The sequence below is a fragment of the Aythya fuligula genome, chromosome 11 (genome assembly GCF_009819795.1).
Source record: "Aythya fuligula isolate bAytFul2 chromosome 11, bAytFul2.pri, whole genome shotgun sequence".
Taxonomy (NCBI): Eukaryota; Metazoa; Chordata; class Aves; order Anseriformes; family Anatidae; genus Aythya; species Aythya fuligula.
Window position 1 is genome coordinate 18,380,217 of NC_045569.1, and position 18,059 is coordinate 18,398,275.

At 43.7% G+C, this 18,059-nt stretch overlaps 1 protein-coding gene across 1 annotated transcript in view; it reads right to left on the reverse strand.

Annotated features, from left to right (window-relative positions):
• Positions 1 to 801: 801 nt before the first annotated feature.
• CERS3 (ceramide synthase 3) overlaps positions 802 to 18,059 on the reverse strand; it is a 34,277-nt gene continuing 17,019 nt past the window's right edge. The window contains exon 10 of the mRNA XM_032195005.1: positions 802 to 1,449. Coding sequence (XP_032050896.1) covers positions 1,318 to 1,449 — 132 coding nt within the window. The 3' untranslated portion in view covers positions 802 to 1,317. The remainder of the gene's footprint in view (positions 1,450 to 18,059) is intronic.

Consider the following 18,059-nt stretch of genomic DNA (forward strand, 5'->3'; position numbering starts at 1 on the left):
CCCTGGTCTTTATCAAGCTGCTGGATTTAGTTCACCAGATGGTCTCAGCTACCACAGAACCACACGGAGAGTTTCCAACCTGTACAACTTAGGACAAATCATTTAGGACTTTGGGAGATAAATGCATCTGGAATTGAGATGGGCACTGCTCTGTTTAAAAGATCCAGGCTCTCCTCGGAAAGCCCCAGGACTAAAAACACTGCTGCACTAGCATTAGAACAACAGTGCCAGCTCATGAAGCACGTTTGGTAAGAGGAGGTTCTTCCACTTCTTATGGCACTAACAACACTGTGTGGTCTCAGCCCCATGCTCCACATTTGGCTCTAGCTGCTGTCATTCACCGTTTTCAAAAAGTGCTGTGCGTTCATTTGATATCAGGACCTGTATTTCCATCTCTGCTCTTTCATTCTTAATCTTCTGGGCTGTAGAAGTGTCAGGATCCAGGGGGTTCAGCAGTGTTAAAGGCAAATAAGAAGTACAAAAGAATGTGAGAGGACCCAATTTTCATTCACTATTTTCTCTCTGCACTCCACCTTCTGCTCTAACAGTGGGCCTACAGCCAAAATGACTGAGATGAAAGACATTTTTGAAACCTGGAGCTCAGGGGGAGAATTGGGGCAGATTTTTGTGATTTTCTTGACTGGTAAATCTCAGAACTGGTAAATCTCTTGACTGGTAAATCTCCAAACACAGTATTTGAACTATCATACAGCATACTTGAGATAAAACCATACTTCTGCTGTGAGGCAAGCTCTTCAGAAGCAAATAGCTCGATTTCCTTCATGTTAGCTTCCACCGGCCTCCAGAACACGAGATCTAACTTGCAAAAAATAGCCATTTTGTTGAGGTTTTAAGTCAAAGAGTAGAGACTACAATGCTAGTCGTTGTACACCACTGTCAATTTTTCCCATTTTGAGTAGTTTTGTTTCCTAATGGAGTTCACACTACCTACCATGAAACACCAATGAATGAAACTGCTCGATGAAATATGTCTTATATCTGATCGAAAAACCATGTTAGAATCAACGGGACACTAAACGACCTGACACTTTCACCTTGTTAAGCACTGTAAGTGGCGCAGTCAGTGTGTCCAAACACCTTTTCAAACATTAAGCGACTATTCAGAAAGTGGGCCATTAACACATTTTGTCATGTTATGCAATTTTTGCCTCTCCTGTAAGCTGGGCTTTTTTCCAGGTCCAGTAGCCAACAATAAATCAATCACAGTCTCTCATAAGCCTTTTGACTTAAGTTCTATCCTGTAGGTTGGGTTAAAAACGGAGTGGAAATCGCTGCAGGAGGTGGGGCAGGAGGGGGCTACTGGTGACTGCTGTTTAGGAGATGTTTGCTTGACCCACAGCCGTTCTTACTGCCATTCTTCGTGGACTCCTCTTCATTATCCGTAACTGAATCTTCTTCTTCTTCATCGCTCCGGTCGTCTTTCAAGTCCTGTGGAGAAGAAAGCACCGTGAGCACACTCTATACTTGCAGCACTTACTGTCAGGTAAGTTACCAGATTGCTGTTATCAGCACAGTGCAGACCTTCTCTGGGCTATGGCTGCCAGACGAGCAAGTTATTTATTTTTAATATGAACTGGGTATCCGGATCTTTACAATGACTTTGAAGAAACAGCCAGTTAATTAGTCAGGTGCTTTCACTTGTAACTGCAAGATGAAAAGATGGTACATAAAAGTTTCAGATAATGAGACATTCTGCCTCCTTGGAAATTCCCCATTGTTCTCTGAAGACAAAACTCTGTCCTCTGTTTCCCTCAGGAAATAGTGTGAGAAAGGAAGCAAATGAAAGGGGAGCTCTGAACACGAGACTGTCAGAACTGCCCCCCAAAGCCACCTCCCAGGAAGATGGAGGCTGACATCCAAGGAAAGGCCAGTTAACACCACTTTAATCTTGCAGAACCTAATGTTCTTTAGACAAAATTGCATGCACAACCTTGGCCCAGTCATTTGACCTCTTCTTGCTTGTTTCTGCTTTCCCTTGGAAAGCGTTACTAGTAATCCCTGCGTGCTGTGGGATTAATTAACAATTGCAAAGTGCAGGGAAGACTTAAAAGAATATTGTATAAAAGCTAAATATGATGAATACGTGCACTCAGACACAGTAGCTGAGACAGGTATAAACTAAACAATGACCGATTTTGCTAGCATGTCCCCACATTAACATCACTCAGAGAGATGTACCAACTCCAAAACACTATTTCTTGTCCAAAGTTGTGTAAATCACATCAACATTTGCAAAGAGAAGGCTATGTCTCTATACACCTATGGTGCACATCTAGGATACATCATCCTGCTGAGGGAATTGCCAGTTGAGGAGGGGATGGTTGCTTCATTAGCAGAGATGAAATGGGGATCCAAACATGGTCTGCCTGTGAGAAAATCCTTCCCACCTCTACAGGAACAGCTTCTAGCATTTGACAATCGTATTTCCTTCCCAAAAAATCAAACGTCTCTTTCTAATCAATGTTTCCACAACACAGAGAAAAGACATTGTGTCTACCCAGGTATTGCACAGCAAAGGTTTGGGAGAGATGAGATAATTGTGTGCTGTTTGGCACGGTACAGAACAACAACGTTCACACATTGAGGACTGCAGCCATCGTGGTGTCTTTTTGTAACACGAGGGTGTTTGGCCTTCGGGGCTGTCTGCAGAGGGACAGGAGGCTTTTCTTCATAGCAGGGCAAGCTGCCCCAGAGCCGTGTGCTGGATCTGACAGGTACATCAGCCCTCGTGCAGACAATCTGCAGGCTGCCTGTACAGCCACACTGGGGACCACTCTTCCATGGATAAATTTGTTTTCCGTGTCATCTGCCTGGACCTCAACTAAACAGGCACAGACAGCGTGCTCTTTTGGCGCCCGGAGTAATGTGCCAAGGTCAGGGATGAGATGCAGAAAGGAGAAACCAGCGTTGTTCCTGCTCGTCCTGTATCTGCTCTCTGGATGAACCAACAGCTCTTAGCCTGCTGGTCTGGGGGTCCTTCTTAAGCACAAAATTCATACAGATAAATTAAAGGACAGCTCAGTACTAACTCATCCAGTTTCAACCTCATATCCCTTTATATATTACATTTCTGGTACAACATATAGGACTAGAAAGAAAATTAAGGATTAAACTCTGTCTCATCAGAAAACATAAACCTCCCGGAGCTTTTCTTTTGCTTTTTCCCTAACAATGTACAAAGGGTATCAAAACAAGCAAATCTTATTGTAAATACTGTAAAATAAACTTGGCATACCATCAGTTAGAGAAAAGGAAAGACAGCCTTTCCCACACAATTTATGAGGTTCTGCCTCTTTCAGATCACCTCTATTGCTCCTGGTGGTTTTGTAATTTGTATCTGCAGTTAAAGACAAATCCTTGGGCGGGGAGGGGGGAAGAAGAGTAGGTGTTACAGTTCTGCCACCAGAAATGTTTCCGAAAAAAGTGCGAATCAAACCACAACACAGCCTGTGATGTAGGATCCGCTGCACCCACGGGAAGTACTCATCTCCTCAAGCAGTGAGGCTGAAAACATGGGGAACAAAGAGGGAGGAGTGCTGTTGTGCTCATTGGGAACGAGCCTTGGAGTCGGTGACATGCATGAGTGTATATTTCATGACCCTTGTTTATGGACCTCAGACACTGATGGTCCTCAAGCATATGCTTGACAACAGCTGGCAATCTGCGTTACTCTGAATATGCTGATAACGATATCAGCTCCTGGTTTCTCCAGGAAGGAGCTGGCAGTTCCAGCACGGAACGGGAAGCTCAGACAGGATTCGCTTCCCAGTTTTAATGGCGCAAAATTGGATGGTCTGGTAAAAGGTACAATGTGTAGTAATTGAAAAACTTGTGTTACCCTCCAGCACACGGGAAATCCTTGTATTTGAGTTAACGTCTTACGTATTTTGAAGAAGCAGAAGTTACATTTTTTTTGTAGGCTGAAACAATTGTTATAGAACAAATTTTCTTTTATCTGGGACAAAGTGCTACTTCTGAATCCTGATACGGATCAAGAAGAAATGCTGCTAAATCAAATCTAAGTTTTTACTATCTGTTTAATCATGAACCTACTTCCTGACCACTTGCCTCTAAAAATTTGTGCTTTAGAAGAATCTGACCTTTTTTTTTTTTTTTTTTCTAGCTTTTTTAAGCAACAGGAATGCAACAGAAGTTACAACAGAACTTTGAATAGCTACAGTTTCATCTGTAACTGAAAAACCAAATAAACCTGCCTTTGCAAACTGTTTAATATACCATTACAGGCATATTAAGAAATAGAAAATGAAGTTAGTGCCTCTGATAACTTTCACTTTCCAAGAATGACAAAATATATAACATTTCTAGGATTTGTTCCTGCTTCAATATCAAGATGTTTTCTCTGACATTCTCACATCATAAGTTATAGTTGTGTTTTCCAACTCAAAGACTCTGTGCTTACTGTCCCCGAGCAACAACAGATGAATATACTATCAGAAACACAAGAACTGGCAAACTGTAAATGTAACTGAGGCCATCATCAATACTCAACGCTTTGGTTTAATGGCATCAGCTGAATTTATCATACTTTTGATGGTTTGGGGGTAACAGACAAAATGGAGATGTGTATATTTTATGTTCTGGATGACTAACCAATTTAATCTTTCTAAATGGATGAATGGTTTCAAGGTTTATGAGAAGCAACACTAATGCTATAAAGTCTGCAAGAGAGCCATTTGTAGTGAAGCCAAAGCCGCAAACTTTTATAATCTTTTTTCCTTTTGTTTAACCCTTCCACCTGCTGCTCAGTCTGCCTCTTTTAGTTAAATGAACCATATATGTTAAGGTAGTTTTGGCTTCTTGCATTTCACTACTGTTTGAATTTTTATCATTCGAGTCATTAGCACTGCATCTTATTACATGAACAGACAAAGACCTTCCAAGAGACTTCACCAAGGAAAAAGACTTCTTGAAATTATGAGAGAAGCAAACTTCAGAGACCACTTCCCAGCCTCCTGTAGGAAGACACATTGGTCAAATATCCATCTAAACTAACTGCACATTTCTCCTAACTGTGCAAGTTTGTCTCAATAAAGCACTCGGAAATCACCTCCCTCTTGACAAGCCTTTGGGCTGCACTCTTTCTACTTCAGCTGATGAGAACATTGGAAGAAAGACGTGGCTGTGCTGGAAGGCAGACAAGTGCTAGCTTCCTGTTCCTGCATGCTGGTGGCAACATCTCATCCTGACATTCACTGGTGGAGAAATGCACTGGGCAGACACCACCCGTCCTTCTCTCCTGCTCCGCTTCACTGGGGCACGTGGCACCGTTATCCAGAGGGATGCTGCGGTAGCTTTTTATCTTCTTCTCAGTAGTTAAAGTGGAAAGTACAAGAGCAGAGGGAAAGCAGTGCCAAACAGTATTAAAAACAGGCAAAAATATCTTGTAGCAATGTAGATGGATCCTATAAACACTGAGGAAGCCTTAGCAACATGCCTTCTACATACTCAGGAGGGGAAAGGCACTTGCTAGTGAAATGTATTGTTAGAGTGCAGATTGTCAAGCTGAGATCTCAAAACATAAGCTGTTACTGTAATGACATGCTCCAAACCAGAAATACCCACTGAGGCATCATGGAGAAAAAGCATCTGGCTGACCTTCACCCTTTCAAGGCAAATTCAGACCTGAGCAGAAGAGGTTTCTGCAGGGAAGCTTGATTGCTACATTTGTTTGATCATTCAGCTTCCAATCCAGCTTCTCGTTGACAAAAGCACACACTTTGAGACATGCAGTGACTTCATTTGGCATTACGAAGGCAGTAGCCTAGTCTCTGCTTTACATATTCATGGTGTCAGTTTGGGAGTACAGTGGTGGGGGGATGTTTGTGCATCTCCTCTTCCAGCTAAACAGAAGAGAGGATCACAGAATCATAGAAAAATTAAGGTTGGAAGAGACCTTCAAGATCATCTGGTCCAACCATTCCCCTACCACCAATGTCACCACCAAACCATGTCCCTAAGCACCATGTCTCTAAGCACCACGTCCAGCCCTTCCTTGAACACCCCCAGGGACGGGGACTCCACCACTTCCCTGGGCAACCCTGTCCCAATGCCTGACCGCTCTTTCTAAGAAGGAATGTGTCCTAATTGTTTTAACTGTTGCAGAGTAGTGCTCTTTGTCCAACTCTTTGTTTTAATTGTTGTAGAGTAGGGGCATGACGTTTCCATTTCTCCACTCACCACAAACATCGCCCGACTGCCAGGACTTTTCAGCTACGATGGCGAGAGGCTTGGCAACTCCATCAGCCAGTTCCCTCAGGACCCTGGGATTCACGTCATCTGGTCCCACAGACCTGTATCTGTTTAGATTCATCGGGTGGTCTCGAATGTGCTCTTCACTTACAGTGGGTGGGACTTTGATCCCCCAGCCTCCATCTGTGGGTTCAGACATTCATCATGGTGGCCCCTGGGGACTCCTCCTGTCACCCCAATACAGCAGCCCGAAGGGAGCTGGGTCCTCTCTTGTGCTCTTCCTCGAGGCTCTGTGCAGAAGGGCTGCCACCTCTCACACCAGGGGATGGGAAAGAAGCGCTCACACAACCCCTGAGAATCGGCAAGAGTCTTTATTGCTGGGTGTTTGGTGGCTCCATGGCTCCTCCTCTCCATGGCTGCCATCCCGCTCGGTGCTTCCCCAGACCGCTTCTCTGTCCTCTCACCGAGGGGGGCTGCCGCTCACCTTGCTCCTTCTCTCGCCTTCCTCCTGCCTCAGAGGCTCTCAGAGGACCGAGTAGCTGAGCAAGCGGCGGGCCAGCGGCAGGGGGGCAGCTTTTAGAGGGCTGTACTGGGTCTGGCTGGAATGTTAACTTTCCCGGCAGCAGCCCATTCAGTGCCGTACTCTGTACTTGTAGCTGGAACAGCAGTGTTATCACACCAGTGTTGTGTCTACTGCTGAGCAGCAGTGGCACAGCATTGGGCCTTTCTCTAACCCTCCTAGGGGGTGGGCAAAAAGTGAGGAGAGAAACATCACTAGGGCAGCTGACCTAAACCAATCAAAGGGATATTCCATACCATGTGGTGTCACACTCAGCAATAAAAGGTGGAAACAGGAAGAAGAGGGGAGGGGTGGGCTCTCGTTGAGAAGACGTCGGTCCTCCTCTCGAACACCGGCTGCGTGCGTTGAGGCCTTGCTTCAAGGACGTAGTCAATCATCGCTCATTTGTGGGAAGTAGAGAGTAATTTCTTTCCTCTGCACTTCCATATAGCTTTCATTTATTTTGTTTGTTTGTTTTCCTCCCTTTTCCCCTTTCCCTTTTATTTTCCCCTTAGTTAAGTTGTTTAGTTCATGGTAGTCTTTATTTAATTATTATAATTATTTCCCTTTAATTAAATTATCCTTATCTCAACCCGTGAGTTGTTCTTTGCTTTACTTCTCCCCCTCCTTATCTAAAGGAGGGGGAGTGAGAGAGCGGTTGTGGGGTTTAGCTGCCCAGCACGGTAAAACCACCACAAGGGCCCGGGGCAAAGGCAGGGCAGCGGTGGCCACTGTGACCCCAGCCAGCCTCTGTGATGCCCAACGTGAGTGGCCCAAAGGCGGCTGTGCTGGGAGCAGCCTGGAAGATGCCCTCACGTGGAGAAGGAGGAGGGCTGGGGAGGCTGAGGGCCCCTTTTCTGGGGCTGGCTCCCCCAGGCCATTTGGTTTGCCAGACAGAAAGGCTGCCCCGTGCAATCCTGCCTCAACCCATTTTTCTTCACATCTCCAAGGGTTAAAATCTCTTGTTAACAAAACAAATTACATGTACTGGATTGTTTCGTGCATTGTTTACAGACGTTGTGAATCTTCCTCTGGATCTCTTAATATTCTCAACTTCAACTACGTAAGCATCTGCAAATTTCATCACAAAGCTGTTTTCCTTTCCTTTGCGTTAGGAGGCTACTCAAATTCAGCTCTAATGCCGTTCTTCCCAGTACTGCAGTCACTTTTCAATTGCATGATACACGCCTGCTGCGCCTTACCACAGGCAGAAGTAAGCAAAAACAGCTGCTATTAGTTCAGGCTCCTCCTTGGTGCTGTCTGTACAGGGGGTGGCAGATGATCAGACCAGCTGAGTTCGGCCAGGTACAACGCTGACTTCAGGCTTCTCAGCAGCACAAGGGGATTTCAATTTTGCCACTGCCTGAGCGAGACTAAAACTAATTAATCCTGGAAGCTAAGCTCTCTGGTCCTGCTGCCAGTAGGAAAGCAGCAGTGCAGGCTGCCAAGCAGCTTACCTGTTCCCTGTTGCTGCAGCAGACCAACATCCCTGACCCCTGCAGTGGCAGCAGGGCAAGCCGGACTCCCCAGGACACTGACGGTGACTACGCGGCACTGGTGGGGCCAGCACAGCTGTAGTGTGATCTCCCTCACTGCAAATACCTTACTCTTCCCAAGAGCCTGCTGTCTCAGACGTGGCTGGTTATTTACCTGCTTTGTTTTAAGCCCTCACTGGCTATAGCTGAAGTCACGCAGGAGTGACAACTGAAGAAGCCTGTTGTATCTGCTGACAAACTCTGAACCACATCGTTCTGTGCATAGTGAGATCTGCCACCAAATAAAAGCCAACTCAGAGTAAAAATGTATAAATTACAACTCCTGCGAGGTTTGTGTACCTGGACAGAAATGTTCGTTAAAATACCTACAAATAGATAACAAGCAGGGACTAAAGTCCCAAGATACACAAGTCCAAGGATATACATTCGGGCCTTTTAGGTTGGGAGTAACTTACTTCCACCCAATTAAATGGATTTCTTCTGCAAGATACAGACACATAAAAAGCAATTCACAGCTGACTGGGATTTGCTTTCTGATTTGGTGAAGTTTAGATTTTTGGATTTTCAAATATTTAATTTCATCCTCCAGCATGATTTGTAAATGTTTATTTCATTAAAATCAGAATATCCTACATCTTATACCCTAACTCTACCTTAAGAATATTTTAATTTAAATACCTACAACCATATTGACTAGATCTCAACTTTTCAATGTAAAGACAATAAATTCCACAGCACCTGCACATATGGGAACAGCTCGCAGTACAGAGATGAAAGCTACTAGTCAGCACAGCAACCACTGACTCAAATAAAAGATAATAAACAAGAGAGAGAATTAAAAGTGAGTCCAAACAGAGGGGGGGTAATTTTCTAATAAATAATACTACAAAGTTGATGAACCTCCAAGTTCTACATGTTTAATTCAACATCCGTAATTCAACTGAGCTGACATATGACTTAATATGACTTTGCTTTCCTGCGGAGACTAAGGAATATACATGTGGATTCATGCAAAGTATTCTAAACTTCCAGCCTGGAAGATTTTATTAGAAAACATATTTCCCTTTTCAGCTTATGCACACTAGGCAACATAAATAATGTTCATTTTCAGTGGGAGATGCACTGTTGGGCTCCACTCTCCACAGTTTTTAAAAGATACAGACTCTTTAGATGAATTACACTGGACATCTTGTGGCCAAAACTTGTCTTACTGAATCCCTCTCCTATGAAATACCCATTCCCCAAGTTTTCCACTGCACGTTTTCAGAAGGAACTCAAAGATGTATGAAAAAATAAAAACAAAATTAAAAGTTACACTAAATCCACAAATACTGAAAAGAATAGCCGCATACAGCTCAACGTTATTATTAAAATATCTCCCTGATTTTGACTGACGGAGTACATTTAACCTTGAAAAATATCACTTGCATTGACACTCAGCATACCACACCTGTAACTGGAGCTATAATACCGTGACTGTTCAGAAGAAATAAATCATTGTTTACAGTTAATCAGGTACTCTGTGGTTTCAATAAAGTCTGCTCGCTGTGTTATTGAAATCCACTAACTAAACCTTGCACTCAAGTGTATGTGGCTTTACGATAATGTCAAAAGCCCAGGAGGTACTGAGTGAGTCATAATGTCCCACTGCTTTTTGAATTATTCCAATTTTAAATCCACAGTTGGCAACGAAACAAAGAACAATATAATAGGCATTTGATGCTGTTCTGCATAGTGAACTTTTTTTTACCCTAGCACAGAACTTGCATTAAGCCAAGGAGTTCAGTGTTCTGAACCTTTATCAGAACACGCACTTTTATTCCTTAGAAGTGTGTTTTTGGCTGAAGGACAGATGATCAGACACTCGTACTTTTCTCACTTAGTGAGGTAGGATACTGCACTTAAGGCGAATGCTTTGAAACAACACAGCTGCTAAAGAGTATTCTTACAGAAGCCTTACGGCACTATGAACATGACCTGAAACTGCAAAGAATGTAACTCTGTAAACACCAGGCACTTCTCTCCTATCTAACGTGCCCATGAAGGCGTGCACTTCTCTATTTTCTTTGTTAGGAGGCGTTCTGTTCCTTGTGTGATGTATCCGAATGTTGCCCCAGTACTAAAAGTTACCGAACCAATTTTCAAGTCACATACCCAACACGTAATGTCTTTTCATTTCACATTCATAGCAGTATGCAGGATACCTAAAATAATTTCAATGCAGTCTTTCTAAACACCCTGACATCAAGGCTGGATATAAAATTCTTCCAGTAGTACCTAATGAACAAAGTTTCTTAAGTAGCAGTAGAAGTCCCTGAGCCTTGTACGACTTAATTCACCTGAAGGGTGAATTATTTCACTGAAGTTCAGCATTCTGAAAGTCAGGTATCTACTTGTCATCTAGGACTGCTCTCTAACCAAAAAAAAAAGAGAAACTGGTTCCCCTGAGGGAGAGCTGCCCCAGCACTCTGCAGGTGACCCCACTGGACACAGCAAATTGCTCTCTGGAGTCACCTCTCCTCCTCCATGGCTGCAGCAGGACCTTTAACTTGAGCCATAAACAGCTTTTATATGGCCAAAGTGAGGTGAGACACATCCTACCCTTATAGGCTTCAGGTCCATCTGCATCTCCACGCGACTGGACTGAGCGACTGATGGGGTTTGTTGGTTTGTTTTCTGATGAGCTGAACTCCGCCACATGCTGTGCCTACTCAGAAGTTATTAGACTTGTGTTGCAGAGCACAGACTGCTCCTTTTAAGATTTCCTGCCTTCTTTGCATGGAATAAGGATTATGGAGCACTTCCAGATCTACCAAGGGAAACGTTTTCTTTAAATACAAGATAGGATGATTTTTCTTTCTCAGTTGATACTAATCTATCATTAACTAGCTTTATTTAAGAAGTGTTTTAAAAAAATTGATTCAGCAGACTGCAGTACTGTAAACCCCTCTGAAAGTCTGAGAATGACTCAACTTACAAGAAAGACACAACTCAAAACACTGCAGCATATATTAACAATAATAAATGAAGGGATCAAAAGTTCCATAGAAGATCTAGGGCTTGCTCTGTGAATTGATTTTTGGCAATTGAAAAAATAAATACATATGCACACTATTATATATATATAGTTTTTATATAGGAGCATATATAAAAACTAGCAACAAATGGAACATTTCATAAATATTCTGCTCTAAAATTAAAAGATATGAGCAGTTAACAAGAGACGCCAGAAAAACTGTCAGCAAATGCCTTTCGATGAACAGCAGGGCAAATCAAGGAATCGTAAAGCAAAAATTTGACTGTCATTTATCTGAATTAGGAACTTTCACATGAAAAAAAAAAAAAAAAAAAAAGTCATTTAGATCACAGATTTACAAAAAGCAGAGTTGTCCTGTGCCAGACACATACATACAGGGAGAGGGGAGGGGGCGGTTGTTTGGCCAGATCCTTTGCTGCTGAAAACTAATGCAGTCCCCTTGACTTCAAGTAGAGCCGTGCTCATTTATACCAGCTGAGAGCCTGGCCCCGAATCAACGCTGCAGACTTCTACTGAACTGGCCAGGGCAGGAAGCTTTGCTTTCAGAATTACATACAGTTTTGATTTGCTATTCTTAGAGGCAGTGGTCATCTGCAGCTCCTACTGAAGTAAAGCACGGCAATTTGGAAACAATAAAGCAGCTGAAGGATTTTTACACGGCACACAGGACACCAGCACAGCCCTGTTTATGGCACGGCTAATAGACGAGAGGCGGAGGGAGCATCCACACACCCAGTTTGTTGGAGTATGGCCAGAGGACCGAGTCTGCTCTTGCAAAGCTTTGCGTGTGCATAACAGGGCTGTGGAAGGGGACTCTGTCCACCCCAGCATACGTTCACAAGCCCATCTATTCCAATCAAATGCTTGGACATTATTTTCTGCAGTTTCTCATTACTTCATCCCTCCATAATGGTAATAACAGTCCCTGACTTACATTTTCTAACCTTCACCTGATTTTTATATAATGCTCAAGGGAAAGGTGGTGTGGGATTATGGGCATTCTGAACAGAGTGGGTTTATAAAAAAAAAAATAAGAATCAATCAATCAATCAAAATTCCAACAAAGAACATGGCTGCTGTTCTGAAATGTGAGGAGCACAATTCAGTAGTACAATGTCATTGTTCCCCAGCCATTGTTCAGCTGCCGATTTTGACAATATGCATTACTGGTACCAAGGGCAGCCCTGACCTCAAATCCCCAGCAAATGCAGGAGCCCGGAGCTCACAGGCACGCAAACCGTGGCCTTCTCCGTTTTGCCTACCGTTGTAAAGGCAGCCAGCAAACCTCTTACTCTTTTACACTTCTGCCTTCCTCTCAACCCGCCTCCCCAGATGAATTTGGCAGCACGAAGTGCGACATGTAGCCAGGCTTTGGGCTTAACTAGATTGCTGTAACAGAATGGGAAATATGCAGATGAAAGAAAGTCATAACAGGAAGTAATTTCATTTTACTAGGGCATGAGCCTTCATGCTGCTGACCTGGCTGGCTAGCTCCCATCTCCAGGCTATTAAAAAACCCATGTCTCAAAGGCAATAATTTGAATCAACTGGGAAGGCTCCCAGATAGACTGGTTTTCATCTCTAAGAGGGAAAACTTCCATTTGTCCTGCTTCATTCCCCTAATAAGCCATCCTCATGAGAAAAACTGCTGTAAACATTTATCCATCGAGAAACAACAAATTCAACTTCTCCGCAACCCATTTTCCTTTAAAATGGAGGAGAGGCAACCCCTCCTAATCAAGTTCAGTCTGACTTACGTGTGTGCTAAACCTCCATTCAGAGAACTCCGAAGCAGGACGTTAACACGTACTAGCCCTTCCCAGTCTAGAAAGTAAACAAAATCTCCACTAAAAGCTTTTTACCAATTTCCCAATCCTATGCTGGCATGAAATTGTAATTTACTATTTTAGAGGATAACAATAATCTGTTACCCCTTTTATAAGGGCTACTTGGAACTAAAGCAAGCAAATCTCTGCACTCTGCTTTATCAACACCCTGGCTGCCATCGGCACAGTACAGGCTTAACAAAGCACGTAAGAAAAAGAAAACAGAACAAAAACTTCAGTGCCTATGGTTTAGGGAACTAAACCCCATTCCCTGTTAAACTCCTGTCAAATGACACTTTGCTGAAATGAATAACTTCTCCCCGTGTTAATTCTCTTCAATTTTCATTTTTTGATTACAAATGTCCTGAAAAAGTTTTCCATTGCTAAAAAAAAAAAAATAAAAATGACTTTTTAGGAGCCAGGTAAACTGCTGTGCATGCCAAAACTCAACATACATTGGAGAGTTCCTTTTCACATCCCAGTAATTGCACGGTGCGTGGAAGCGCAGCGCTGTTGCGTATGACCAGGGTCACACCGTGACCCTTTGCAGCTGAAGCCAGAAGTCAGCGTTTATTAGCCGGCAGCAACCAGGCCAAGTTCACCTTCGGTGTCCCTGGTGCACACCGAACAGTGCACAGCTCCAATGCGTGAGCACTGCTTCCAGCATTATTTGCCACCGAAGAGATTTAAAATGTAATTTCTCTAAAGGCCTTTCTACTTAGGTGTTACATAAGGTTTCCTCCCCCCATAGCTTTAAAATTACGATTTGTATTTAGAGTTACATATCTCAGGTTATTGCACAGCTCAGCGAGGGCAGCAATGCTGCCCCAGCTGCAAGGGCAGCCAAGCGCTCGCAGTCGCAGTGCTCCCGGGTGAACAGAGGCTGAAGAGCGACTCCCACATCAAAGGTAAGTCAGTAAGGCTTTAACCACTACAGCTCCATGGTCTGAGTGTGATGGATGGAGACCTGGTTCTAAAGGTAACCAAGGAAAACAATGCAAGAGCCAGGGAGGCTTAAATTTGTCATATGGAAGTCTGTACTTTCATGGATAAATGTTACCTGCAAACAGGAAAATTGGAAAAAACATTTCTTTAAAGAATGTGCTGTGGGGCTATGATAAACAAACAAGTTCTCACCCAAATTCACAATTGAAATTTCATACTCCCAGGTCCCACGTGGTTAGAGCATTTATTTTTAGTAATTCATTTGAATCTTATAAGTTACTCTTGATACAAAGACACCAAACAAAAAAAAGGTAGGAGGAATAACTAACAAAAGAATTCCACACAGGGCCCAAGGAAAGAAAGCTCAGCAGAAGCAGAGGTGCCTCTGAACAGCCTCCGCCTGAACGCAGGTAGCATGGCCTCTGGGAACTGTATAACCTAATTTAAAAGCTTCCACAGAGGGTTATAGCAGGTCTCTAAAGAGGTAAATTCACAACAAGAAAGCTAGAAAGGAGCACAGGTCAGCACCTGTGCAGGTGTAAAGCTGCATTACTCCTCAGTACAAGCAGTGAGGGCGTGTGTTACAAGAGCAGGTTACGTCTGTGTCCCAAAGGGCTTTCAGGCCTCATCTGTGCATTACTGTTCAAACACTGAAGTATTTGAGTTAAACTTTTAGGGATGCAGCATTACTAGTACGTGTTATTTTGACGCAGAAAAGGAAATAACCAATATAAGCAGTCTTTATGTGGCTAACCACTTTCAGAGCAAGGACTGTACTGGCATCCCAGGATGAGTACATAAGAAAAGGGAAGAAAGTTTAACTTGAACTGGCAGAGGGAACCTTAGCACGAGAGCAGTCCTCCGGCAGAGCAAAATGCTTCAGTAGAGGAAGGAGCGCTGGACGTAGCACAAGTGTCATAACAAGTATTTCACAGCTCTTATGTCAAGCCCAAAATAGCATTTTCTTATCATTTTCAGCTATCTTACACTGCCATTAGTCATTCTTTGAGAGTTAACTCTCACTGTTCTCTTGGGAATTTAGACTGAGTAAGGAATGAATAAACCATGGACAAGAGTATGTCCAACCAAAAATGCTTAAGAAATACTTGAGTACTGCTTTCGTTTCAGTAAGTAGTTTAAAAAAATAGGAAGAAAGAACCAAGGTGAATCCAAACAGTACTTGATGACTCCTACAGAACACCAGCTATTAGTAGGAAGCTCGTTGCCTTAGTCAAGGACAGTCTGATGGCAACAAAGCAATAAAAAGAAGCAAAAAATATATTGCTGGTAACATTACGGCCCATTAAAAACCTGCCTTTACCTTCTGCCACTGATGGACTTCGCATCAGCCCTGAAGTATCTGAGTCATGTGGACACCGTGCCCATTTCCTACAACTTACACATATTTTTCAAAATTTAAAACACCGTACTCTCAAAACCTTAACTCTGTGTGTAATGGTTTTAACATATATTTTACATCTTAATTTGCCATAATAATGTGGCTATAAGCTGCTGTCATTCGCTCCCTTTTTCTGACCTTGGAAATAAAATGTTTAATCTCCATGGGATTTTCCTGGCGAGATATTTTAAATCAGTGCACGTGTACATACCTCTCTATATGTTTTTTCAATTTTCCTAAAATATTCTCATATGTGCAGACATGATGACTAGACATGTTTCAGTGGTGCTTGAAACCTGATACAAGCGGGTAATTTAACCATGTAATTGTTCAATATTACAGAAACACACCGAGTTCCCTAGCAACAAAAGGCCTTGGACATCAAGATGGCAGCCAGCGGCTCACATTGCAATTGCCTGACCTAACTTGAAAAGAAATTGCACTGAAAAATGTCCTTCGTCCTCTCGCTGCAGAACTGACCTAAGATAAATGCCAACAGGTCTGACCTTGAAGGGCTTCTCGTACATGGATGTGCTTCAATCGTAAACAGGGTCATAAAATGTCCTATGGAAAAGGACATTTGGGTTCATGGTCAGTTGTTTGGATTTTTATTGTTTTAATAAACGTTTTCCAGCATAACAACAATCTTTGACTTGAAAAAAATTATATTCCTGTTCCAAATTTAACCCCATAGAAAATAAACAGCTTCTTGATGTCAAGTAGCTGAGCAGAGCCTCGCTTCCCTGCTTGTTAGGACACTCCTGGAGGACTGAGCTGAGGGAAAGGCAGCACAAGGCCCACACGTGTCGAGACCAGCACTCTGCGCCATCAGCTCAGGTGCCAGAGACTCCCAGAGCTGAGAAAATTGGACACACGAGCACAGAGCAAGATCATCTATGTCCCTCTTTCCTTCTTCCTCATTTTAATTCGTCTCTGGCTGCAGTACTTGGGAGGAGGGAGATGGCAGGGTTTCTAATCCAAGCTCTTTTTGGCTGAAGCAAGCCAGCCGAGCAATTATCCCAGAGAGACAGGATAATTAGTGCAGAGGGGAGGCGAGAGCTGAGATGAAGAGCTTCTGTCCACCCAGTGGCAGACAAAAGCCACCCACCCTTCCATGAGAGGGAAGGGTAAAGCATTGAAGAAAGCTACCACCTGGTAAGGCTGCTGGGCTCCTGATGTCATTTTTGCTTTAATTCCTGCCTTTAACACAGCCTCCTGTCGCAGCCTGACGGTGAGGATACTGAAGCTACGCCCCCAGCTCTAGCAAGCTGCAGCACAGCTCTGTGCAAGCCTCTGAATAAACAGCAACGGGGACTTGGGTATGTGACCACCTGGAGATTCGGGCCCTCACCACACCCCGTGGTTCATGTCTGACCCAAGCCGGTTCCTTAGCCTGGGCTTTGACAAGGGACACCACCGCCTTCCACTCAGAATAAATACATTAAAGACTCCTGGGTGCCAGGCTGTGAGATGGCGTGAGCCAGAAGGATGTGATCAGAGGAGACACCTGCCCTTCGAAGGATGACAGAGGATCTTACCTGCTGCACTATCACCGTTTCCACCGGTGACCCTGCCAGCACCGGGTGGCTCAAGGCACAGAAGGTGCTGAGAAAAAGTCTTCACACCTTTGATATGCTCCAAGCTTCCTTCAGGCTTGTATATTTACACCACATCAATCCCTATCCCCAGTTACATCATTCATTTTTCCACCTAAAGTGGCTAACTTGCTTCAAGAAAAACATCAGAAATTGCCCGTTTTCTGAATGAAAACTTAGAAGTCTTGGGCGGCGAAACAAAACCCTCCTCATGCAAGTGCAACGGTTTACTGGCATTTCACTAGAATAGCAACAGCAATTTGTGAGGAGCACGTCTGTAACAAACCTGGTGGTAGAGAAGTGCTGCCTTGCTAACACCATTCTTCCCAGAGTTGCCTTTGCAGTTCTGGAGGCACTGGCTGCTTTCACAGCCAAGTTTGCCACCGCTATGGAAAACAGGCTGCACATGCAAGCCAGCTGAAGTCATGCAGACTGAAAAGGGCTAGGCCTGCTGCTGCTGCCACTGTAAAAATGTTATTTGGAAACCATCTTCTCCGAGAGCTGTATAAGGAATCAAAAATCCCTGGTAGAGATGCCGGCTTGGTGCTTTTACATTTTTTAGAAGTGACTAACACAAAAAAAAAAGCTCTTATCTCAAAATAAAGCATTTCTGCCCCTACAAAGGCATATAAGCAGGCAGGGCAGGCTGGCCTTATATAGCTGGCCTAGCAACCTCCTCCTAACCGTTGTATCTAAAGACCTTTTTTCCAGTGGACTCTCAAAAAAAAACACAACACCCAACCAGCGTGGATGGAAAGCTATGCCAAAGCCCTGCTCCTCTTCAGCTGCCAAGCAGAGAGCTCTCTCTTGATCTCATTGGGGTTGTGTGAGGGCCACCTTCATTTCAAGCTCTGCATACAGCAAGCACACGTGGCTGCTGAACACGGAACACACACTTCTACCTTTCACTTACGTTAGCAGTCCACTTACCTCTACATTTGACTTCTCAAGAGTGGTAAGAAAACTTTACA